The following is a 25,725-nucleotide window of genomic DNA, read 5'->3' as shown; positions in this document are numbered from 1 at the left end:
AGTGTTTGTATTTGAAGCCCATGTTGGCATTTTAGTCTTGAGGTGCCTAGTTTAAGTGGAGTCTTCATTCGTCTTTTAAAAAATGGTATTTGTTAAAGTGCTTACTTTAACGTTCCAGGCACTGTACTCAGCGCTGGAATAGATACAAGCTAATCGGGTTGGACACAGCCCATGTCCCTCCTGGGACTCACAGTCCTAATCCCCATTTTACAGATGAGGATACTGAGGCACAGAGAAGTGAAGTGTCCAAGGTCACCCAGCAGACAAGGGGCTTGTCTTGGAAGTCTTTGGGGAAAGCCACCGGCAAAACTGCCCGATCTCTCCTCGTGAGCTCCTGGTAGGTAGAGAACGCGTCACTCTTTGTCCTGCATTTTCCCAAGCGCTTAGTACTGAAGCAGCGTGGCTCAGTGGAAAGAGCATGGGCTTTGGAGTCAGAGGTCATGGGTTCAAATCCAGGCTCCGCCACTTGTCAGCTGTGTGACTTTGGGCAAGTTACTTCACTTCTCACGGCCTCGGTTACCTCATCTGTAAAATGGGGATTAAGATTGTGAGCCCCACATGGGACAACCTGATCACCTTGTATCCCCCCAGTGCTTAGAACAGTGCTTTGCACATAGTAAGCACTTAACAAATACCATTATTATTATTATTACTGTGCATCGCACCGAGTGGGTGCTTGGTAAAATACCGTGGCTACTAACGACCTTAAAATATTTTTGAGGGAAAAGCCGGTAGCCTCAATGTCGTCTGCAGAGGAGAAGCAGCTCTTGCGGGGAAGGCCGCATCTCCGCCTCGACTCCGACTCGGCCGTAGGGAACTCCGTTGGCGGGAGCCCGTGAGCCAGAAAACCGCAGCTCTGAGAGTTAGACCCTCCCTCTTGGCCGGGGCCTGGCTTGAGTCCCTGCCAGTTGCCCTCGTTTCACCTTCTGGGCGAGACCGGGCGTTCGAACGCTCCACTCCATCCCATCTCTGCCTAAGGAGAAGCAGCACGGCCTACCGGGTAGAGCACGGGCCTGGAAATCAGAAGGACCTGGGTTCTAATGCTGTGTGACCTAGGGCAGGTCACTTAACTTCTCTGTGCCTCAAGTCCCTCATCTGTCGAATGGGGATCAAGACTATGAGCCCCCTGTGGGAGAGGGACCATATCCAACCAGATAAGCTTGTTTCTACCCAGTACTTGGAACAATGCTTGGCACACAGTAAGCGCTCAACAAATAACCTAAAAAAAAAAGGCCGACCCCCAGATTCCCCATCCAAGACCTCTCGACCCGGGAGGGAAGGGACTTTGACTCCTTTTATTATTATTATGCTGGTTTGTTACTATGTTTCAAGTAATCTTTTTAGCGCTGGGGTAGATACAGGTGAATGACGTCGGACACAGACCCTGTCCCTCATGGGGCTCACAGCCTAAGCAGGAGGGAGAACAGGAAAACTGAGGCACAGAGAAGTGAAGTGACTTTCCCGAGGTCACACAGCAAGCATTTGGCAGAGCCGGAATTCGAATCCATGTCCTCTGATTCCCAGGCCCATGCTATTTCCACTAGGCCACCCTGCTTCTCCGTTCTAAGGTTTCTTTTGGGGAGGACCGCCACCTGCCCATATCTATTGAGGAGGGGCCCTTTAACTAGACCAGGTCGAGGCATTGCTGCCGCTGCAGTGACTGGCAGTTGACTTTGGACCTGTGGCACCTACAAAAGGGCACCTACCACTTGTCCAGAACAGCCAGCCAGCGGCCGCACCAGCCCTCTTCGAGATCAGAGACTTGGAGGAGGAATATCCTGGAGAATCGACGGGCCTGCTGTGTGACCTATTGGCTTCAAAGCCCTCCATCCCCTTGCCCCCTTCTATAATAATAATAATAATGATGGCATTTGTTAAGCACTTACTATGTGCAGAGCACTGTTCTAAGCACTGGGGGGGATACAAGGTGATCAAGTTGTCCCACTTGGGGCTCACAGTCTTAATCCCCATTTTACAGATAAGGGAACTGAGGCTCAGAGAAGTTAAGTGACTTGCCCAAGGTCAGACAGCAGACATGTGGTGGAGCCGGGATTCGAACCCATGACATCTGACTCCAAAGCCATTGCTCTTTCCACTGAGCCATGCTGCTTCTACCTCACCTCCCTTCTCTCCTTCTACATCCCAGCCCGCACCCTCCATTCCTCTGGTGCCACTCACCTTCTCACTGGGCTTCGATCTCTCCTGCCTCGTCGCCGACTCCTGGCCCACATCCTACTTCTGGCCTGGAACGCCCTCCCTCCTCAAATCAATCAATCAATCAATCAATCATATTTATTGAGCACTTACTGTGTGCAGAGCACTGTACTAAGCGCTTGGGAAGTACAAGTTGGCAACATATAGAGACAGTCCCTACCCAACAGTGGGCTCACAGTCTCAAATCCGCCAAACAATCACTCTTCCCCCTCGTCAAACCCCTACTGAAGGCACTCCTCCTCCAAGAGGCCCTCCCAGACTAAGCCCCCGTTTCCTCAGCTCCCCCTCCCTTCCACGTCACCTCGACTCGCTCCTTTTAATAATAATGATAGTATTTGTTAAGTGCTTACTATGTGCCAAGCACTGTTCTAAGCACTAGGGGAGACACAAGGTAATCAGGTTGTCCCACATGGGGCTCACAGGCTTAATCCCCATTTGACAGATGTGGTAACTGAGACAGAGAAGTGAAGTGACTTGCCCAAAGTCACACAGCTGACAGGTGGCGGAGCTGAGATTAGAACCCGTGACCTTTGACTCCCAAGCTCATGCTCTTTCCACTGAGCCACACTGCTTCCCTTTGCTCTTCCCCCCTTCTCCCCGCCCCACAGCATTTATGTATATATGCATATATCCATAATTCTAGTGATTTATATTGATGCCTGTTTACTTGGTTTGATGTCTGTCTCCCCTGCTAGACTGAAAGCCCACTGTGGGCAGGGATTGTCTTTCTTTATTGCTGTATTTTACTTTCCAAGCGCATAGCACAGTGCTCTGCACACAGTAAGCGCTCAATAAATACAGTTGAATGAATGAATGAATGACCTTGGGCAAGTCATGTAACCTCCCTGGGCCTCACTTTCCCCCATTGTAAAGTGGGAATAATAATAGCTGCTTCCTCCTACCTATTGGAGGAATAAAATGGAGATGAAGACTGTGAGCCCCACGTGGGACAACCTGATTACATTGTATCTACCCCAGCACTTAGAACAGTGCTTTGCACATAGTAAGCGCTTAACAAATACCAACATTATTATTATTATTATTATCTAACAGAGAAGTTGTGAGGACAAAAGTGAGGTAAATAATGTGAAAGCAAGTTGGTATAAAAGGATAAAGAATCAAGATTACAAATTTATGGACTCAATTCCCTGGAGCACTTCTATCATGTCAGTTCACCTCATCATTTAAATACCTACTCACGTGTATATCCACGCTTCCTTCCTTCTGTCTGCCCGTCATTTTAGTGTCTGTCTCCCCCACAGGATTATAAGCTCCTCAAGGGCAGGGATGATGGCTACCGAATCTGTTCGACTCCCTTAAGTGCTTAGTACAGTGCTCTACACAAAGTAGGTGCTCAGAAATACTACTGGTTGGTCGATTAGAGAGTCAGTGTGCTACACAAAGTAGGGGTTCGGAAATACTATCGGTTGATTGATTAGAGAGTCTGTTTTTCCATTCCTACCAGAATGGGGGAAAGGGTTGAAGCCTCCATCAGAAGTTACCTTTAGCCAACAGGATATTGTTCATCTTCAAGGAAAATAGTCTGTCATATTTTGGAAAAGGAAAAAGAGCAGAATGATTGCTCTGAAGTTCTTCCACATACTCTGCAGCCTCTCCTAGAATAAATGAAAATTTGTATTTCTCCTAGGGTCATCTAGGACCGAAAAGAGAAAGATGAGGGGCCGCTTTCCTACACACTTCAATTTATCATTTCCCACTGTGTCTTGACTTTCTCTTATGTAATCGGATGCTTTCCTAAAATTGCATGTGCTCCTTCTGACACTTGGCTAAGAGGTTAATGGCAGGCCCCCGACGGTCAGCTTTTCTCCAGTTTTCTCTGCACGCAATAAAGGCAGAAAGGTCGCCTCTTCCTATGGACTGCATAAAGACTAATCAATTGTCGTCTGTGGATTTGTAAATGTACATGAGGATGTATAGCTGGCTTGCATCCTTAAAGAGGACATTGCTGCGGGTGGTGGTGGTGAGGTCATTCAAGCAATTGATGGCATTTATTGAGCACTTAGCTGGGTGCAGTGCAGAGTACTAAGCGCTTGGGGAGAGTACAGTGCAAAAGAGTTGGCAGACGGGTTCCCTGTCCACAAGGAGCTTACAGTCTCCGGAAAGATCGTGGTCACCGTTTGGGGATGGCTGAAAATTTCTTTGGGTGACCAGGACAGTCTTACAGCCAGGCTCCCATCATCATCATCAATTGTATTTATTGAGTGCTTACTGTGTGCAGAGCACTGTGCTAAGCGCTTGGGAAGTACAAGTTGGCAACATATAGAGAAAGTCCCTACCCAACAGTGGGCTCACAGTCTAAAAGGGGGAGACAGAGAACAAAACCAAGCATACTAACAAAATAAAATAAATAGAATAGATATGTACAAGTAAAATAAATAAATAAATAGAGTAATAAATATGTACAAGCATATATACATATATACAGGTGCTGTGGGGAAGGGAAGGAGGTAAGATGGGGGGATGGAGAGGGGGACGAGGGGGGGAGGAAGGAAGGGGCTCAGTCTGGGAAGGCCTCTTGGAGGTGGTGAGCTCTCAGTAGGGCCTTGAAGGGAGGAAGAGAGCTAGCTTCCTTTATTCCCAGACAGAATGCAGACCTTGGGGGTCCCATTTTAGCCACTTTGCTTTGGGGGGTAGTTCCCCCTGTCTTACCTCCTCCGCACCGTCTTACCTCCTCCCCCCCATCTTACCACCCCCGTCTTACCTCCTTCCCTTCTCCACAGCACCTGTATATATGTATATATGTTTGTACATATTTATTACTCTATTTATTTTACTTGTACATATCTATTCTATTTATTTTATTTTGTTAATATGTTTGGTTTTGTTCTCTGTCTCCCCCTTCTAGACTGTGAGCCCACTGTTGGGTAGGGACTGTCTCTATATGCTGCCAGCTTGTACTTCCCAAGCGCTTAGTACAGTGCTCTGCATACAGTAAGTGCTTAATAAATACGATTGATTGATTGATTGATTCAATCTCAGGGCTGGGAGGCATGTTCAGAAATGCCCCCTCGACTGTAAGCCCCGTGAGGGACAGGGACTGTACGACTATCTTCTATCTACCCCAGCACCTAGCAGAGTGCTTGACACCTAGAGTAAGCTCTTAACAGATACCATAATTATTTCTATTATTAGAACATGACTCCCGCTCATTCAAGGAGGCGAGAGTGTCATCTGCTCCCTGTGGTGGAGTTGTGAGACCATCTTTGAGGGACAGCATTTTTTAGGGATTAAATAAAAGCCTCAGCCCAGCTCTGGCTATGTTCAATTTGGCTTTTTTAATGGTATTTATTAATAATGGTAATAACGGTAGCATTTGTTAGGCATTTACTATGTGCCAGGCACTGTATTAAACACTGGGGTGTATATAAGCAAATCGGGTTGGACACAATCCCTGTCCCACATGGGGCTCATAGTCTCAATCCTCATTTTACAGGTGAGGTAACTGAGACACAGAGAAGCAAAGTGACCTGCCCAAGAGAAGCAGCGTGGCTCAGTGGAAAGAGCCCGGGCTTTGGAATCAGAGGTCATGGGTTCAAATCCCAGCTCCGCCAATTGTCAGCTGTGTGACTTTGGGCAAGTCACTTCACTTCTCTGGGCCTCAGTTCCCTCATCTATAAAATGGGGATGAAGACTGTGAGCCCCCCGTGGGCTCACTGGGATCAACCTGATCACCTTGTATCCTCCCCAGCGCTTCAAACAGTGCTTTGCACATAGTAAGTGCTTAATAAATGCTATTTTAAAAAAAAGGTTCCACAGCAGACTAGTGGCGGAGCTGGGATTCGAATCCGGGTCCTTCTTCACTCCCAGGTCAGTGCTCCATCCATTAGGCCACAGTGCTTCCAGGGACCACAGCATCCTTAATTCGGTCTGCTTGTTCCGGCACAGGGTTTAGTAGGCCGCCCTCCCTCCATCCCTGTTTTTGAACTGCAAGGTGCCGGCATATTTCTTGCTTTGCTGCACGTAGCTTTTTAATCTGCCTCAGTTTCATCTAACCAATCTCAGGGCTCTAGTTTGCGTCCTCACTCCTTCCGACTTCCTCACTGGGGCTGCCCTCACCCCACCGGGACATGGATGGGTGACAGGGTGGGGTTGATGACAGTTTGCTAGGCTTCACCTTAGTAAATAATCCAAGGAGGAACACCGTCAATAATGGGGTGCCGTCGGCACTGGGGAAACGTCAGTTTCCACTTGGATTGTGACGCATAAAGGCAAGGTTCTTCCGCAATTAAGCTTTCCACCAACACACCTTGAGCTTCTGTTTTACTTAAGAAACATTACAAGTCCAGTCAGAGGAAGAATGAACGTTTCCTTCGCCTTTTAGCATGTCTTTTACTCAAGTTGTGAGGCCGTGGTGGCATTTCTTCCAGCTTCATCTTAGCTGTAATGGAAAGACTTATTTTAGGGAAAGAAGAACTTGAAGGGTTCTTCCCTCCCAGATTAGACGCTCACAGTAGAATCATTCTCTAGAAAACGGCATCGTTCCTTTGCCAGAGGGAACTCTGTGCGTGACGGAATCAAAGATTTCATTGTAGGAATTAGAAGCAGATGCTTCCAAGCAGAAGATTTTTTTTTCCCCGAGTCCGGCACTTTCTCTTGGCCGCATCACCCCTCGGAATTCAACAGAATGAAAAGGAATTTTGTGTCCTCTTGTTAAATCTGAGCTGGTTTCAGAGAGCAGGAAGCCATGAAAATGTGAAGCTCCTCTGCTTTGAAAATCACGATGCTCTCAAGCTCACCCGGCCTTACAAAATAAACTGCAACCTGGGAGTTGTTGAAAATTTCCGCACTCATTGCTGCCCAAATAAATCAATAGTATGCACTAAGTGCAGGGCACTGTTACTTAGCACTTGGGAGAGTGCAATAGAGTTAATAAACTGTGAGCCCACTGTTGGGTAGGGACCGTCTCTATATGTTGCCAACTTGTACTTCCCAAGCGCTTCGTACAGTGCTCCGCACACAGTAAGCGCTCAATAAATATGGTTGATTGATTGATTGATCCCTGTCCTCAAGGAGCTTCCTGTCTAGCATGATCCTAGTTTTAGAATTCCCTTCCGTCCTTTTGGTCAACGAGTGAATGAACTGAGCCGGGTTTCAGCAGCAGCTTCTCTGGAAGGTGGGAGAGAGAGCGAGAAAGCCCAGACAGACAGTCAGGCTGAATTTATCTGAAAGCAAACTGGATTTGTTCTAATAGCGCATCTGTGCTATCAGAAGGGTTGGGTTGTAACTCCGACAGTCCTGGTTGCTGAGGTATTCGAGCTGTTTGACCGTCTAATTTCTCATCCCTCCGTTTTGTGTTCTTATTGAGCAGGAGTGAAGGGAAGAGGCCTCCAGTTTTCAGCCAGAAAGGCATGGGAAGATAGTGTGCTTGTTTGCTAGTGAAACAGTGGGACACCCTGCGTTACAGGAGACTCGGGTGGCTTATCCTTCTGTAGCTGTTACTGATGGGTTGCTGATTTCGGGTCAGCAAAATGTGTATCCCCTGTCTACACAGTTGATGGCCTTATGTGGGTATCCTGGGGGGAGGAGGGTTCTCTGGCCTCGCCGTACCCCACACATTCCAATGGCGCTTTTGCCCATCGGCTCAGTGCTGGCCCAGAATGCGGGGCAGTGGCCGTCAGTGGGCAGAGGGCCGGCTACGCTTCCTTACCTCGAAGGCGGGACTTGCTAAGCCAGAGAGGTGAATCATTCTGTATCCTTACCCTAAGAGAAGATGGATGATGGGATGTGGAGGTGGATGATGACGTATCGATGTCTCTAGACTGAAAGCTCGTTGTGGGCAGGGAACGTGTCTGCTAATTCTGTTGTATCGTACTCTCCAAGTGCTTAGTACAGTGCTCTGCACATAGTAAGTGGAGAAGCTGCTTTCATCCGTCCTAGTTTCTAGGCCCTGCTCACACTCTTCTCCCTTACTTGAGCTCCCTCCCCTTTAAAATCCAATCCACAAGCCCTACTCATCTTCAAAGCCTTTCCTAAAAGGCCAATTTAATGCCATTCCTAGGAAAGTAGTCAACTAGCCAGTAGCCTCTCCCCCTCCACCCCCTCTCCATCCCCCCCGGCCTTACCTCCTTCCCTTCCCCACAGCACATGTATATATGTTTGTGTGTATTTATTACTCTATTTATTTTACTTGTACCTATTCTATTTATTTATTTTATTTTGTTAATATGTTTTGTTTTGTTCTCTGTCTCCCCCTTCTAGACTGTGAGCCCACTGTTGGGTAGGGACCGTCTCTATGTGTTGCCAACTTGTAATTCCCAAGCGCTTAGTCCAGTGCTCTGCACACAGTAAGCGCTCAATAAATACAATTGAATGAATGAATAAATACCATTGATTGACTGATATGGTGATCTTCCCCCTCATGTCAAACCCTGTTTCTTCTGTTTGTCTTATTTACCAGCCATGTTGCAGATGAGATTTTTTTTAAACCCACACTCCAGGGCCGAAATAATAATGATCCTTCTAAAATGATTATGTCAGTAGGCTTAGAATCAATCAATCAATCAGTCATATTTTTTGAGTGCTTACTGTGTACAGAGCACTGTACTAGACTGTATTGAGGAGCAGCGTGGCTATTGAGAAGCAGCGTGGCTCAATGGAAAGAGCCCGGGCTTTGGAGTCAGAGGTCACAGGTTCAAATCCTGGCTCTGCCAATTGTCAGCTGTGTGACTTTGGGCAAGTGACTTCACTTCTCTGGGCCTCAGTTCCCTCATCTGTAAAATGGGGATTAAGACTGTGAGCCCCCCGTGGGACAACCTGATCACCTTGTAACCTCCCCAGAGCTTAGAACAGTGCTTTGCACATAGTAAGCGCTTAATAAATGCCATCATTATTATTATTATTATTATTACTAGACTGTGAGCCCACTGTTGAGTAGGGACCGTCTCTATATGTTGCCAACTTGTACTTCCTAAGTGCTTAGTACAGTGCTCTGCACACAGTAAGCGCTCAATAAATACAATTGAATGAATGAATGAATGTACTAAGCGCTTGGGAAAGTACCATGTAATAGAGTTGGAAGATACATTTCCTGCCCACAGCGAGCTTACTGTCTGGGGGGAGGGCACAGACATTAATATAAATAGATAAATTATGGATATGTACACAAGTGCTGTGGGGCTGAGATGGCGGGGTGAATAAAGGAAGCAAATCAGGATGACACAGAAAGGAGTAGGAGTAAAGGAAATGAGAGCTTAGTCAGGGAAGACTTCTTGGAGGAGACGCTCTTTTAATAAGGCTTTGAAGGTGGGGAGAGTGATCGTCTGTCGGATATGAAGAGGTAGGGCATTCCAGGCCAGAGTCAGGACATGGGCAAGAGGTCGGTGGTGAGATAGACGAAATCAAGATACAGAATTGGATAAAGACATTTTTCCACTCAGTAGTTTATTCTCCCTGACAAGATAAAAGCTCCCCCAGATCACCCTTGGAACGGGGGTAGAAAATTAAAAACATATTCATATGTCTCTGGGGTTACCAACCCAGTGCAGCAGAACATCAAATTCCCAAGTGAGACCAACTGGATTTTCCACATGCCTAGTTTGCGGAGAAAGCATTTTTAACCAAGCTTTGTAATTTATTGCAAATGGAGAGCAAATAAAAGCGCATTCAGCGTGCTCCTGGAATCTCCTTAGCAGATGCGATGCTGTGCACCCACAAATTAGTATTCAAGCAGAGAGGTTTCATCTCAGCTGAAAAACTTACTGTTGTAGACAAATTGCTTAATAAGCCCCGTTTGCGGTACGTGAATTTCTGAATTATTTTCTGTGGTGTTCGCGGCTAGAGGAAGGGGCTGTGGGGGCAAAGCCGTTCAGCCACACTAAACGTTTTCGCTTTCGGGAGTTTTTCTTTCTCCGTGGCACGGTCTGCCCCTGTCGTGTACAGTGGAGGCAAAATGGAGAGTGTCTCTTGCTCTGGCCGTTTCTCAAGCCATCCTGAGAGGGAGGGTCAGAAATGCCTGGAGGGCATCAAGCCCCAGAGGGTGCAAGGTGATATTCATCGGTCAGAGTTAGTGCTCGGGGAGCATATCCAAGGAATCGATCGTCTAATAGGGGAGGAGAGACAAACAGGTAGTCAATATGAATACGGATCAATCACCCCACGGTATTCATCAATCCGTGGTATTTATCGAGTGTTAGCGTAATTGGACAGCTCTGCCGTTGTTGGGCCATTCCTGAGGCAACGACAGAGGCGAAGGCGCATGACCGCCAGACGGCCTGGGCTGGACCGTGAGATGGACAGCCCTGTTTGGGAATTCTGAAAAATAGCCGACCAGCCTGGGCAGCGAATGCTCAAGTGGCTAGCAAAGCAACAGGTTGCCAGGCCCCAGAGCCCTGGCACAGCATTAATAATAATAATGATGGTATTTGTTAAGCGCTTACTATGTGCAAAGCACTGTTCTAAGCGCCGGGGAAGTTACAGGGTGATCGGGTTGTCCCACGCGGGCCTCACAGTCTTCATCCCCATTTTACAGAGGAGGTCACTGAGGCCCAGAGAAGTGAAGTGACTTGCCCAAAGTCACCCAGCTGACAATTGGCAGAGCCGGGATTTGAACCCATGACCTCTGACTCCAAAGCCCGGGCTCTTTCCACTGAGCCACACTGCTTCTCCATTAGCATTAGCATTGTGCCGCAGTGTCTTTGGCCATAAATGGGTCCTGCCTACTCACTCGATATACTCAGCGCCTCAGCAGGCCCAAGGGGCACCGCGCCAACCACCATCTGTACAGTCAATTCCTCTGTACGGGTTGTCGGTCCTGAAGTCTCGGGGCACTTGTCTTCTGCGTGACCTTGGACAAGTCACTTGACTTTTCTGTGCCCCAGTTCCCTCATCTGTAAAATGGGGTTTAAGACTGGGGGCCCCATGGGGGACAAGGGCTGTGTCCAACCTGATTAGCTTGTAACCCCAGTGCTTAGAAGAGTGCCTGGCACATAGTGCTTAACAAATACCCAAACACAAAAAAGGCTCAACCAGTCATTCCCAACAGAGGAACCATCATCATTATCACCAACATGGGAGAAGTGGAAACAGCATCAGGCACGTAGGTGTGGTGGGCCTCCTCCAGGAGGCCTTCCCAGACTGAGCCCCTTCCTTCCTCTCCCCCTCGTCCCCCTCTCCATCCCCTCATCTTACCTCCTTCCCTTCCCCACAGCATCTGTATATATGTATATATGATTGTACATATTTATTACTCTACTTGTACATATCTATTCTATTTCTTTTATTTTGTTATGTTTGGTTTTGTTCTCTGTCTCCCCCTTTTAGACTGTGAGCCCACTGTTGGGTAGGGACTGTCTCTATATGTTGCCAACTTGGACTTCCCAAGCACTTAGTACAGTGCTCTGCACACAGTAAGCGCTCAATAAATACGATTGATTGATTGATTGGGCAGAGCAATAGTGCAGGAGGGGGCATTGTTTACATGTGTGCACACACACTTTACATGTGCACACACACCTGCTCAGCCAAAACCCCCCCACCCCCATTATTTTGGTTTTTATCTCATCATGCCATGTAGAGTGTGGCTGGGTATGAACATGTCCGGAAGTCAACCGGGATATAACCCTTGAACTTACGAGGCTTATTTTGAGCCACGCAGCTCAATATGGCTGGTTATTTGTTGGGATCCCCAAAGAAAAAAGCTCAAATCATCTGTTAAAAAAATATGGAGAAGTCTTTCCTTTTAGTCTATTTGTATTTATAATTTGGGACTGGTACAGGCTGGGCAGTTCCGGGGTCATCTTTTGGAAAGTACAATAGCAGAAATAAACTGAAAGGTCATTGTGGGCAGGGAATGTGTCTCTCCTGGTGTTCTAGTGTTCTCTCCCAAGCGCTTAGTACAGTGCTCTGCACACAGTAAGTGCTCAATCAATACGATTTACTGAACATAAAAAAGACCACACAGATACTTCACAATTTGCTACATCCTTGAGCACATACTCACTCACTGCATTTGCTATTGTTGCAAGAACCCAAGAAACAGGGGTGAGAAATGGGAGTGGTACTGCAGAAACCATTAGGTCTATAGACAATACCCTTGCACAGGGTTTTAGGACCGAGGCTTCTCTGCCATTCCTGAAGGGATACTCTCCCTCTCCCACCTTTTTCCTTCCCCCGGCCATCATCATCATCATCATCATCATCATCAATAAAAACGACTCCTTATGAGCACAACGTTTGCACCAGGGGTAGCTCTGAAGACCATTATGAGTTGATGAATGGGATAGGTGACTTTTTTTTTCTTTGTCTTCATCTTGCTAGAAGTAAGGAATAGAAACTAGGTCACTGGAAACAGCCATCATTTTAATAATTACCCATGGAGAATTACAGGACAGGAAGTTCAGGCCCTCTTTCATTTCAAAGCGTGGATTTACAGAAGAAGAGTTGTGCGCGATTATTATCATTTAAAGATTTGAATTTAAATATGAGACTTTGACTCATAAATGCAAATAGTTTCTGGACAGCATTTTAGGAAGCAAGCACACAGATCCAGTGGTTAGGGGAGATCAGGACTGAGATCTGCATTTGACTACTCATGGCCACTCTCGTTTTTTATTGTGCATCCGCTTTCAGCAAAGCACCGAAACACTTACATCAAAACTATCTGGTTAGACTATTGCTCAATTAAATCTTTAAAATGGAGAAACAGACTCTATTTCTCTTGAAGAAGCACAATCACCCCTAAGTAGAATTTCTGGCCTTTTTGTAGTGAAGAGTAAGATACAATTGACCTGTTTTTATCATTTTTTATTAGACATACACATTAGTCACTTGGTTTTTAGGGGGCCGAGAGGAAGAAGGGGAGCTACAGGGCCAGATCTCCTTCCACTCTGCCATTCAAGAGCACATTTCCCACCTCCTTCTCCCTGCTTCAACCGTAAATTGGTTGGATCATAAGTCCTTGAGGGCGTGGATTTTGGCCCTTCCTCCATCTAGACTGTAAGCTCACTTTGGGCATTCATTCATTCATTCATTCAATCGTATTTATTGAGCACTTACTGTGTGCAGAGCACTGTACTAAGCGCTTGGGAAGTACAAATCGGCCAAATATACAGTCCCTACCCAACAATGGGCTACCAGTCTAGAAGGATGGGTGGGATCGGGGTGGGAGGGTCTCAGGTCTCCATGAGGGTCCGGATGGAGGGTCAGGAGAGGAAAGGCGAGGGTCTCTAGGAGCAAAGGTTAGCACTCATTGATTGAGTGCCTTAAAAGTCAAGAGTGAAGAGCTTCTGCTTGATGCGGAGAAGAAGGGTAACAGTGAGATGTGTGCAAAACATTTTTTTTTTTTGGGGGGGGGCAGGTAATGTGTCTACCAACTCTGATATACCATACTCTCCCAAGCACTTAGTACAGTGCTCTGGACACTGTAAATACTCAGGAAATACCATTGGCTGACTGATTAATGTACGTTCGCAGGTGTTCAGTGAAGTCCTGTGCACGTACTACTGACTGATTGATACTTAGTCCACCAAAGGACCAGCTCTGAAGTCTCGCTAAATCTGTTGCAGCGCTCTCCGAGAGCCAGCTTATTTGAAACATCCATTGTCGTGCTACAAAATGCCGGTTAATGAAGTGTGTGTTGCACGGTGGTTGCTGCCACTCCACCATTAGACCTGAGTAGAAATGATATAAATAGCATTCGGAAGTCGATCTCTTGTTAATCCTGTAAGAGACAGATGGTCTCCACATTCCCTGACTGCCCGGTGCTCTCAGCGGGCCAGCGGCTTAGTAGCCTGTGATGACGTTTTGAATTTAAGGGACGATTCACCTCTTGCGGTTTTAATGGCGCGTGTTTGAAGTCGTTCCTCGTATCCCTCTCAGAAAGGACCTTGACCGATTATAGTACCGTCTTACCGTATGAGTGGTAAGAGGTGGGTGGCAATTAGACTCTAGTCTGATGTGCTCAATAAATGCAATTGATTGATTGATTGATTGATTGATGTGAAGCACTCCAGGCAGGTGATCCAGATGTAACTCCGTATGCCCATGGATCGGGCTTTCCATTTTCGTTCCCATGCCTCCCCCCACAAAGCTTAGTACAGTGCTCTGCACACAGTAAGCGCTCAATAAATACGATTGATTGAAAGTACCGCAGTGGATCTGACCCTAACATCTTCTCTCCTCACTCTCAGCTATGAATCGTGTGGAGACGGATGCTCCCCGGTCTCTCCTGTGACGTGTGGGATGAAGAGGGGCGCTTGGCGGCTGAGGGCTGTGAGCCGGGGGAGTCTGCGAGGCCTCAGCTCTCCACGTTGAGCTAACCAGAGGGAGCCCACAACACGATGAACAAATTGAACTTCCATAATAATAGAGTCATGCAAGACCGCCGGAGTGTGTGTATCTTCCTCCCCAATGACGAATCGCTGAATATCATCATAAACGTGAGTAAGCCCATCCCAGCTCCGCCACTTGTCAGCCGCGTGACTTGGGGCAAGTCACTTCGCTTCTCTGTGCCTCAGTCTACTCGTCTGTAAAATGGGGATTAGAGACCTGTTCGTCTTCCTACTTAGGCTGTGAGCCCCAACTGGGACGGAGACCATGTCTGACCTGATTAACTTGCTTGACACGTAGTAAGCGCTTAACAAATGCCCCAGTTATTATTAATTATCTCTCCCATCTCCTCAGACGGGCCACCCAGTGCAGCTGAGTTGCTTGAGCAGATCGACTGTATTCCCAGCATGTCATTGTTGACGATCTTGTTAGAGTGGCCTTTTGGTGCCCTTCGTGCCCCTTAGATGACACTGCCGGAGCCGCTGTTTGTGCCGGATCCCAGCGCTATCCCATAGAGCCAGTCGGACTCCATCACCGCTTTATAGAACTACAATCTGGAGTGACATTTGACACCCAGTTGTTTCGTATGTGTCCCATCCTAACAGTCAATAATCATCCACTCATGAGTGCAATATTATGTAGAAAACAGCAGATTGATCAGGTAAGAGAAGGAGCTCTAGGGCTTTTCTTTGACAACCCCAGTTGAGTTGGATTGTCAGTGCCATTTTAAGCCAGTTGGCTGGCCCCGCCCATCATTTTACACTCTACTATTTCTCCTTTTTGGGTCTCCCTCTGTAGTCACTAAGCTCCTCGTGGGCAGGGATTGCACCTACCAATTCTTTTGTAATTCATTTTCCTAAGCACTCAATACACGTCATAAGTCCTCAATAAATGTCGTCGATTGATTTAGATTTTGTGACTGTCAGTATTCCAGCAGTAGCGCATGTCGTTGTGAATCAGCTTCCATCCCTACCTGTGCATTTTTGGATAGTGAGATGTCTCAGAAGCTGAATTCGGTAACAGTAACTCAGCCTTTGAGAAACTTGGATTGCCTGTAGGGTTTCTCTGTCTCTGTGCTGTCGGTCCATGGGAAAGAGCTCGGCCTTGGGAAACAGGAGACCTAAGCCGTAGTGCCGGTTCTGCCTGGCATTGGCTAACATGGGTGAAGTCCTTTCGTGCACTTTGTTCTGTGCTGCCCCTCCACCCCCTCTGCCCGCCTGCTCACTCGTGCCTTCTTTGTCACAGTGAAAACAGGATCAGCAGGGACCAGAAAATTTGAGTAGCACTCCCAAACTAGGGCTAGAATCTATTCCTCCCTGCAGATTCTCAGTCCCGCAGCCTATAATAATAATAATAATAGGATTTATTAAACGCTTACTATGTGCAAAGCACTGTTCTAAGCGCTGAAGTAGATACAAGGTGATCAGGTTATCCCACGTGGGGCTCACAGTCTCAACCCCTATTTTACAGATGAGGTAACTGAGGCACAGAGAAGTAAAGTGACTTGCCCCAAATCACACAGCTGACAAGTGGCAGAGTCGGGGTTTGAACCCATGACCTCTGACTCCAAAGCCCGGGTTCTTTCCACTGAGCCACGCTGCTTCGGAGCGGAAACATGTTTTGACAAAACCGAGTGTACTCCGTGGCTATAAATTCTGGTGGTTTTTAGAAGAGAGGGAAGTCTCCTGGATGAGTACAGAAAACAGAGTTTATTGGGGTCCCAGTGACTAGGAAAGAGGATCTTTTGGAATTTCCTCTGTTGATCGATAGTATTTATTGAACGTGCACCGTTTGCAGAGCCATATGTTAAGTGCTTGGGACAGTACAACATAGCAGCTTATTTAAGATGTTCATCTGTAAGGCATTCTCTTGCTGTCCCGCATGATTTGAGAGTGAGGCCCAGCCTACGCATTGCAGATGTATTAACTTTGTGTGGGTTTATGTTACTCTCTATAAGATTCGGTCTTGAGTGATATCCATCATTAAGACACTGCAGCAAATAAAAGGCGATTTCCAACAGACAGTGGATCTCTTTGCAAGGGAATAAAGCTTGGATGGGCCAGTTTAGGCTAAAGGATCAAATTTTTGTGGGGTTGCTTTTCTACGTGTTTCTTAGATCTCAAATCGCATATCATCCTGCAGGTGAAAGTCCTGTGTCATCAGTTATTGGTGCAGGTGTGTGACCTGTTGAGGCTGAAAGACTGCCATCTCTTCGGACTCAGTGTCATACAAAGTAAGTGTCAGACAGAGCCAATCCTCCGAGGAACAGTTAGCGGGCATCAGGGCATTGGAAATTGCATTGTTTTAAATCATCTGACGTATCCTTTAAACTATCGGTGTTGGAAATATTCAGCACTCCGTTGCCTCTTGTTGGCCCAAGCTGCTAGCGCTCTGCAGCTTTGAGTCGGTTCCCGACAGTTAAAGATGAAGGTAATGTAGCTTATTTTCATTTTCAACCCTGTCAACTGCTATGACTGTGGGTGCCTTGGGGTGTCCTTGGGTGACACTTAACTCTATAGGTCTCAGTTTCCTCCTCTGTAAATGGGGGTAAAATAATAATAATAATGATAATGAGGGCATTTGTTAAGTGCTTACCATGTGCGAAGCACTGTTCTAAGTGCTGGGGAGGATACAAGGTGATCACGTTGTCCCACATAGGGCTTACAGTCTTCATCCCCATTTTGCAGATGAGGTAACTGAGGCTCAGAGAAGTTGACTTGCCCAAGGTCACACAGCAGACGTGGGGGAGCCGGGATTAGAACTGATGATCTCCGACTCCCAAGCCTGTGCTCTTTCCACCGAGCCACGCTGCTTACCCACTCTCCATTAGGTTGTGAGCCCCCTGTGAAACAGGGTCTGTGTCCAGTCTGATTTTCTTGTCTCAGACCTAGTGTTTAGTGCAATGTGTGGCAAAGAGTTAGTGCCTAACACCATAATAATAATTAGTAGCAATAAGTAACATCAACCAGAAGAAGTCACCCGAGCCCTTACCTTCCCTGGAGCCCAATGCAACAGTTGCATTTCCCCCTCAGACATGTCTAAACAGACACCTCCAGAATAAAGACGCCACTTCTCTACACAGGGCACAAAATTGCAGGGTTTTTTTTCCCAGAGTATTAGTAGTGGTTGAATTTATTGAGCACAGAGTGCTGTGCCCTGTTAAGCACTTGGGCACTCATTAAAATGCTATTCCCACTACTGCTCATTTGGAAACGAACACTTACTTGTAATGTGAGGCCCGTCCTGTTAACGGTGGAAAACGGTGCTGCTGCCACCCCATGATTCCTACTTTCCGGATTTCACCCCTGTGAGGGCTCCGGGCAGGGTGAAAAGATGTTTTCTTCGAGGCCTGTCTATTGCTAAGAACTGCTGAGAGGACTAAATTGTGGGTGGAAGCCAAGAAGAGTTGACTCGTAGAACAGCGAAATCGCTTTGAAAGTTTAACAGCCTGATTTCCTATGTAAAGAAGAAATCCTGCCCTCTTGGGTGAGTCCAGTTGCCCGAAACTGGAAAGAAGACCTACATGTTCGTCGGGTGGAAAAATTCATCCCTGGATGCCTAGATTAGTCTCTAGCTTTGTTTTATGCAAGGGGGAATTATTGTACATTCAGAAACTTGAAAAATCATTGGAAGTTGCTCATTCATATCCTCTTTCTGTCTTTCTCTCTTCCCCTCCCTGCCCCGACCTTGTCCTTCATCCTTTTGCTGTAGATAATGAACATGTGTATATGGAATTATCCCAGAAGCTTTATAAATATTGCCCCAAAGAATGGAAGAAAGAAGCCAGCAAGGTACGCGAATACAGAATCGTTTGGGTGAGATTACGTTCCTAAGCCAAATTATTTCCCCTTTAAGAATGTAGCGTTTCATTGTAGCCGCTGTTCATTAGAGAAAAAGCTGAAGTGATGGTTTATGTTGGGGCGATTGAGGAATGGGAAGTGAATTATGAAAAATGCTAAGTAAATTCAATATTAATGATGCGTACGATGTTCGATGGGACAGTCATGATGATGGATATGAATTCTAACAGCACTTTATTGATCTGTCTGTAGTGATTCTCACTACAGGAGACAAAACAGGATAGAATGATTGATTCCCATCTGTAAGCTGACGGTGCCACATGCAAGACTTGCTACTCGAAGTCAATGATATTTTTGAATATCATTGTTGGGATGTTCTTGACAAAGCGCTCTCTTTCCAGTGAGTTCTGAGTCCTTTTGGGGGTCTCACGCCAAGAGGCCCAGCGTGACTTCAGAGCAGCCGAGGACTGACTGCTGGGCCTTCCCACTCTGCAGAGATTCACTGGGAAGCAAAGTGGTTTCCCCAGAGGGGCCCTGAAATCGAACCGGGATGCTCTGAACACCATTCCGGGTCAGAGCTCAAACCCTGACGGGAAAAGGAGGGGGATTCTCACCTGAGTCTCCGAGGCCTGGGTGTCAGAGTGACGAACGGTGTATCGGTGTATGGCGTTTGGGCCGCGGGAGGTTAACAAGCAGTAAACGGACGCTCGCAGGAAGAAGCAAATGGTCACCGCAGGGGATCTCAGCTAGAAGCCTCCATCGGTGTTTGTTTTTATATCTCCTCGTGTCATCCCGGGAGTTCACCCGGGACACATTAGGGATGGTTTCGGAGGGCGAGATTTGTGCCGTCGCCGAGGTTCTGGTATGATGGGCACCTGATTTCCCTTTAGAATGATGGACGTGTGAGCTCTCTCCTTATAATGTAGGGACTGGAGAAAGCCCGCTTTGAGTAACTTCAGTTCCCTGCTGGTGTCTTTTCACTCTGTGCTGGCTGCCGGCTGGGTGATGTGAATTGTCTTTGCTTTAGGGCATCGATCAGTTTGGCCCCCCGATGATCATCCACTTCCGGGTGCAATATTACGTGGAAAACGGCCGACTGATCAGGTAAGAGAAGGAGCTCTCCAACTCTCCAGTTCAGACCCAACTCTCCAACTCCAGCTCTCCAATCAGTTGGGTTGCGGCTGGCAGCACCATTTTGGGCCAGTTATCTGGCCCTACCCATCATTGCTATGTCTCACCATCCCCACTTCACTGAGATTTACTGGGTCCTGGTCAAGGCTGTTCTCGAACTTAGGTTTCTTTAACGATTCAGGAAGTTTAAAGTAGGTGTAGATGAGGGTTGATTTTTTTCTTTTTAGAATATTTTCTAAGGGGCGAGAAATGAAAACAAAATACCCTTTCCTTTCATCTTGGTACCTCCCTTTTCTACCTGGAAAACCCTCTGTCCTGGGTAGCATCTACTACGTGATAGCCCAGTGATAGATTCGGATGAGGATATTAAGGGCATTCGGCTTGCTGAACTGAGCTGTTCGTTTTTCATGCAGAAAGTCGTGATGCACGACTCGGAATGCGCTAGAAATGCAGAAGGCGAATTCTTGGCTCTTTTTGTTAATAGCGGTAAAGTTTACCATGGAGGCCAAAACGATTTGTCCCATAGGGGAGGAGTAAGGATTTCACTCCTCCCCCTCTCCATCCCCCCCCTTCCCTTCCCCACAGCACCTGTATATATGTATATGTGTTTGTACGTATGTATTACTCTATTTATTTTAGTTGTACATAGTTATTCTGTTTATTTTATTTTGTTAATATGTTTTGTTTTGTTCTCTGTCTCCCCCTTCTAGACTGTGAGCCCACTGTTGGGTAGGGACCGTCTCTATATGTTGCCAACTTGTATTTCCCAAGCGCTTAGTACAGTGCTCTGCACACAGTAAGCGCTCAATAAATACGATTGAATGAATGAATGAACTCCTTTCTGATTGGAATAGTGGAGTTTCACTTCCTTCCCTTCCCAAGTGTTTTTCTTCCCCGTGTGGCATGCTCATTAAATATCTGAGGGACGAGGAACACGGGAAGGTAGAGGAGAAAGGTAATTTGACTTAGGCTGTACAAACAGATGGGATTCGCTTTCGATGGTTGTCACATCCAGATGAAATCGAAGGCGGGAAAGAAAAGTGTGCCAAGTCAGTATTGGCTAAGAACCCTAATCGGTTTTCCTCAGTTTCAGCAACTGAGTTCATGAGGGGAATGTGGCATGCTTGAAAACAAGGAAGGAATGTTATTAGCCCCTAATTAACCCCCTACAGTTCACAAATGGTTAACCCATTCCTATACATCTCCCCAGGGCCGCACAAGGCCAAACATCGAGGAGTCAGCATTAGAAAGAGAAACCACTCAAAGCGTTCTCGGCCCCAAAAGGAAAAATGATAGGGACACTGTCTTTTCAGCATGCCAAACGTAACCGTGGCTTTGATTAAAATCAGCTTACTCAGTCCGGCTCCATGAGCATTTTGTAAATCTAAAGATAAAGATAAACTCGGGTAACGGAGAAACCAAGGGAGGCAGCGTGAAACAGGAGTCCACTTCTCCGCTGCACTTCGTCACCCTCCATGCCATCGTCAGCATCAAGAGTGGTTATAGAGCAGGCAGGGATGAGAGGGTACGAGTGGCACCATGCCAGTTACAGGTGCCCTCATCCATTACCTTCCGACTCGTTCTCGGATTGGGGGGAACGTAGGGAATAAGTTCCTGGAAGAAGTGCATTAGTGCAAGAAGTGGTGTTTTTGGTGCTGGACTGTTTTTATCTGTGGTCATTCATTCATTCATTCATTCAATCGTATTTATTGAGCGCTTACTGTGTACAGAGCACTGTGCTAAGCGCTTGGGAAGTACAAGTTGGCAACATATAGAGACGGTCCCTACCCAACAGTGGGCTCACAGTCTAGAAGAGGGAGACAGAGAACAAAACAAAACATATTAACAAAATAAAATAAATAGAATAACTATGCACAAGTAAAATAAATAAATAAATAGAGTAATAAATACGTACTAACATATATACATATATACAGGTGCTGTGGGGAGGGGAAGGAGGTGACCCGTTTGACATCATTCTGTATTTCTCCCCTTCTTGTAGTGACAGAACAGCCAGATACTACTATTACTGGCACCTGAGGAAACAAGTCCTCCATTCCCAGTGTGTGCTGCGTGAGGAGGCCTATTTCCTCCTGGCAGCCTTCGCGCTCCAGGCGGATCTTGGGAACTTCAAAAGGAACAAGCACTGCGGAAAATACTTCGAGCCCGAGGATTATTTCCCACCCTGGGTAGGTTCACTCTTCAAACTCCAGGTGGATTGGACCCTGGACGGTGGATCGGAGCCGGGAGCTGCTTCTCTTTCTCCGTGTGGGGAAAGCAGTTTGGAGATGGAGTCTGTCCAACTCCCTAAGTGCCTCTGTAAGGATCTGATGGGTCAGTCAGTCGGTCAGTCGTATTTATTGAGTGCTTATTGTGTGCAGAGCACTGTACTGTGCACTTGGGAAACAACAAGCTTACAGTCTAGAGGCGAGGGTGTGTGTGTGTAAAGTGTTCTAGGCGTGAAAGTAAGCTCCCTGTGGGCAAGAAACAAGTCACATCTTTGGTACTTCTCAAACAGTATGGTGCTGTGTAGTAGCTGAGCACTGCTACTACTGCATAGCACCGTACTACGCACTTGGAGGAGTACATCAGAAGCACAGATGCACATACCCTGCCCTCAAGGAGCTTACACTCCACTGTGAAATGGAAATGTGTTGTCACCTGAGTGCTTTTGGGGTTTCCAAACATCAACTAAAGTGGAAGCTCGCCATCTTCCCCGACAGGCTGTGGCTCCGGGAACCCGGGCTGAAAGATCACTCAATTGTCACATCCTTCTGCCCCTTCAATCTCCTTTAAAGCGTTAGGGCAAGTTTCTCCCTCTGGAGCAGGTTCGGCCCTGTGGCCAAAGCAGACAGAGGTAATGCTCTCAGTTCAACTCGGCTGCTTTGTTGGCAATGAAAGGTAATGACTAAATTTACCAGTTCAGGCGCCAAGTCTTTGAAGGGATTTCTTTTTGGGTGTTATTTCTCCATCTCCCATCTTCTCTGAAAGGAATTTTGGGAGACCAGGTGACACACCAGTTCTGAAAATGTGCTGGCATGGTCTAAATACACCATGACTCAGGAAAGTTTTGCTCAGATTTCGTAGGGCTTGATTTTTTTTTTCTCCTTTGGTTTCAAAGCTATAGGGCTTAAAGGCAACTAAGTAGCATTAACTCTAGTTGGGGTAGTTATAGTGTTTATTCAGCTCTTACTGTGCACCAAGCCCTGTCCTTGAGACAAGTAATGGGATTGTTATGTTGCCAACTTGTACTTCCCAAGCACTTAGTACAGTGCTCTGCACACAGTAAGTGCTCAATAAATACAATTGATTGATTGATTGATCGGACACAGCCCCCTTCCCACTCAGAACTCACGGTCTAAGAGCCTGGATTTTGTCCCCATTTTACCTGTGAGGAAACTGAAGCCCAGTGAGGCTCAGTGACCTGCTCAGTGTCACACAGTGGGCCAGTGGCTAAAATAGAATTTGAACCCAGGTCCCCTGTTTCCCCTCTTCCTTCTGGGCCATGCTGCCTCACTAGAATGTTTTTTTTTCCCCCCCGAACTTGGGATTTTCCGTGATTCCCAGCATTGTACCAATACTGGTTCTTTGTCTTTTGAATCCATTGAGTCCTCTAGATTGTAAGCATGTTATGAGCAGGGAATGTGTCTGATTATTATCATATTGTACTCTCCCAAGCGCTTAGTACAGTGCTCGGCACACAGTAAGCACTCAATAAATACGATTGAATAAATGAATTAGTGTAATCCAGGCACACATGGCAGGAAGGTAGTATCAGTGGAGAAGTTTTGGTTTTTAAATGGGAATTGGTCCCCTGTGTCTTGCTCTTGCCCTTTCCTTTTCATCATCTCTGAGGTGGGGGGTAAGGGGAGTCCTTTTTGGGCATCTGCGGTTCGCCCCGGAGCCTGGCACTGAACAGTCGTGGTCTTTGTCGCAACAGGTGGTTACCAAGCGTGGCAAGGACTACATCCTCAAGCACATCCCCAACATGCACAAAGACCAGTTTGCCCTGACGGCCTCGGAAGCCCACCTGAAGTACATCAAGGAAGCGGTGCGCCTGGACGACGTGGCTGTTCATTACTACCGACTGTACAAGGTAAATGGAGGGCCGGGAAACCCGCAGGGTCCACCGGGCAGGACCCTCTCCTCTGGGGAGGAAATGATGGCCATCACGTCGTCTTCTGCCTTCAATCATTCGGTCGTATTTACTGAGGCGGGCAGAGCACCGAGCCCAGGCCCGGAGAAGATGACAGTGGAAAATAAATCAAGACGCAGTCTCCGTCCCATCTGGGGCTCATACTCCAACAGGGAGAGAGTGATATCTTAGCCCCGTGTTACAGATGTGAAATGTGAGGCCCAGAGAGGCTAGGCAACCGGCCCAAAGCCACACAGTAGGCCAGTGGCCAGGTCAGAACTAGAATTCAGGGCATCTGATGCCCAAGCCCATCCTTTTTCATCATCACCATCATCAACCATATTTATTGAGTGCTTACTGTGTGCAGAGCACTGTACTAAGCACTTGGGAAGTACAAGTTGGCAACATATAGAGACAGTCCCTACCCAACAGTGGGCTCACAGTCTAAGAGACTACACCAAGCTGCCTCCCTACAATATAATTGTTTACAATCTCCTAAGTAATCATCTAAAGGGACCTAAATAGTTATCGAGTAGATCTGAAGTGGAGACGCAAAACCACACTTTCAGGGATCTAGTGATATTGAATAATAGCTAGCCTCTCTGCATTAAAGAGATTGAGGAATGACTAAAAAGCCAAAAAATGAGAAAAGAATCGACCTCTTTTGTGGGAAAATCACTGTGGTGTTTGTTTTACGAAGTGGCCTGGCCAAAACCAACCTGGGCCCATTGCTTTAGCGTCTTTAGTTGATTCACATAATAGAAGCCCTGAAAGGACATTTCACAGAATGGAACTGCTTTATTTGCCCAGCTCCTTCATCTGTGGTTTCTGCATCTGGTGAACCCCCTAGATTAAAAACTCCATGAGGGCAGGGATTGTGTCTTCTTAACTCTGTCATACTCCCCAAAATGCTCAGCCGCAGTTCAGTAAATACTGTTGATTGATTGATTCACGTGTAGTCATAATTTCTGCACCATTTCAGGTTGTTTTACGTGGAGGTAGGGCTGGGATGCCTGGAAAATACTTGCTGCTTGCATTGTCACTCCTCGATTCTGTTACGCCTTCTGTATTTTTTTCTTCAGTAGAATTAAAACCCATTCGGGTGTCTCTGAAAAATCCTGATTACTTATTGTCCAACTCTGGGCGGTTCTGAGCAAATTGAATAATTGCAGTTCAATATTTTCAGATCCATGATTATATTTGGCACTTTTGGAGGACTGTGGTTTGATGGTCCTCTGGTATTTTCAGAACAATAACTCATTTTCATTTGTTTTTTGTGTAAATAGTTTTGGCAGTGGTTCTCTAGTCATTGGTTGTTTAGAGTTATCCTTGACTGAAAGAGATTTTGGATGATCTCTTCTGGTTCAGAATATTCTGATTTTGGGGGGGCACATCCTTAATCTTGCTTCCCCCCACGCACACTTTTTGTTTTGCTTCAGACAGTCACTAAGAGTTAGGATTTACTAGCAGAAAGTAGGTCATATTGCCAAGTGATAATTGAACTCCTTTTTTTTAAAAAAAAAAACTCCTAGCTCCAAAATCAACTTACTGCAAAGCTTTTTAGCCCTTTATTATTCTTTTCATAAGATTTCTCCAGCATCTAGAGTCACTCGACTAAAAGTTTGGTTCAGAGTTGGGAGATTTGCCTGGCTTGGGACATAGAAAATGAAGCAGAATATGTCTAAGAAAACAAGCACAAAGTTGAGTTTGTGTCATCTGAACATGCCCGGTCCTAGTGCAGCAGCTGGGAGTGATTAGCATAGATCCCTAGGAGGGTGGAGTAATTTGTTTACCCGAACCCTTAATAACTTATCAAATATTTAGAATATTCTAAGTTGGCTTAAGTGATCCGATAGGTTTGCCCAGCAAATGCGCCTGTACCGCAAAGGCTTTTAAACTGGCGATGGAATGTTGAAGAATTGGTTCAGAAATGCAGAACAGATGTCTTTTTTGGTCTGTTATGGAAATCCCATCTGCAAGGTTTAGTGTTTGGGAGAAATGTATCATCAACTCCTAAATATCTGCATTCACGTCTCCATATGAGCATCCAGTAGGTTGTCCTAAGTTTGGCGAGCTCAAGGAATGGGGCTCTGTAACACTGTGAGCTTAGACTGTGACAGGTTCCTGGTTTTTTCTAACTCCAGGAGGCTCAAGGGACCA

At 46.5% G+C, this 25,725-nt stretch overlaps 1 protein-coding gene across 3 annotated transcripts in view; it reads left to right on the top strand.

Annotated features, from left to right (window-relative positions):
* Positions 1-25,725, top strand: part of FRMD6 (FERM domain containing 6) — a 60,175-nt gene that overhangs the window by 18,503 nt on the left and 15,947 nt on the right. For 2 of the 3 annotated variants that reach the window (XM_038756316.1, XM_038756317.1), the window contains exons 2-7: positions 14,361-14,609; positions 16,642-16,732; positions 18,211-18,314; positions 19,327-19,403; positions 21,433-21,619; positions 23,371-23,526. In XM_038756316.1, coding sequence (XP_038612244.1) covers positions 14,511-14,609; positions 16,642-16,732; positions 18,211-18,314; positions 19,327-19,403; positions 21,433-21,619; positions 23,371-23,526 — 714 coding nt within the window. In that variant the 5' untranslated portion in view covers positions 14,361-14,510. The remainder of the gene's footprint in view (positions 1-14,360; positions 14,610-16,641; positions 16,733-18,210; positions 18,315-19,326; positions 19,404-21,432; positions 21,620-23,370; positions 23,527-25,725) is intronic. The other variant, XM_038756318.1, reaches the window with a different exon arrangement.

Source organism: Tachyglossus aculeatus, chromosome 14 (assembly GCF_015852505.1).
Source record: "Tachyglossus aculeatus isolate mTacAcu1 chromosome 14, mTacAcu1.pri, whole genome shotgun sequence".
Classification (NCBI taxonomy): Eukaryota; Metazoa; Chordata; class Mammalia; order Monotremata; family Tachyglossidae; genus Tachyglossus; species Tachyglossus aculeatus.
The sequence above is the reverse complement of the archived record's forward strand: the minus strand, read 5'-3'. Positions and strand labels throughout refer to the sequence as shown.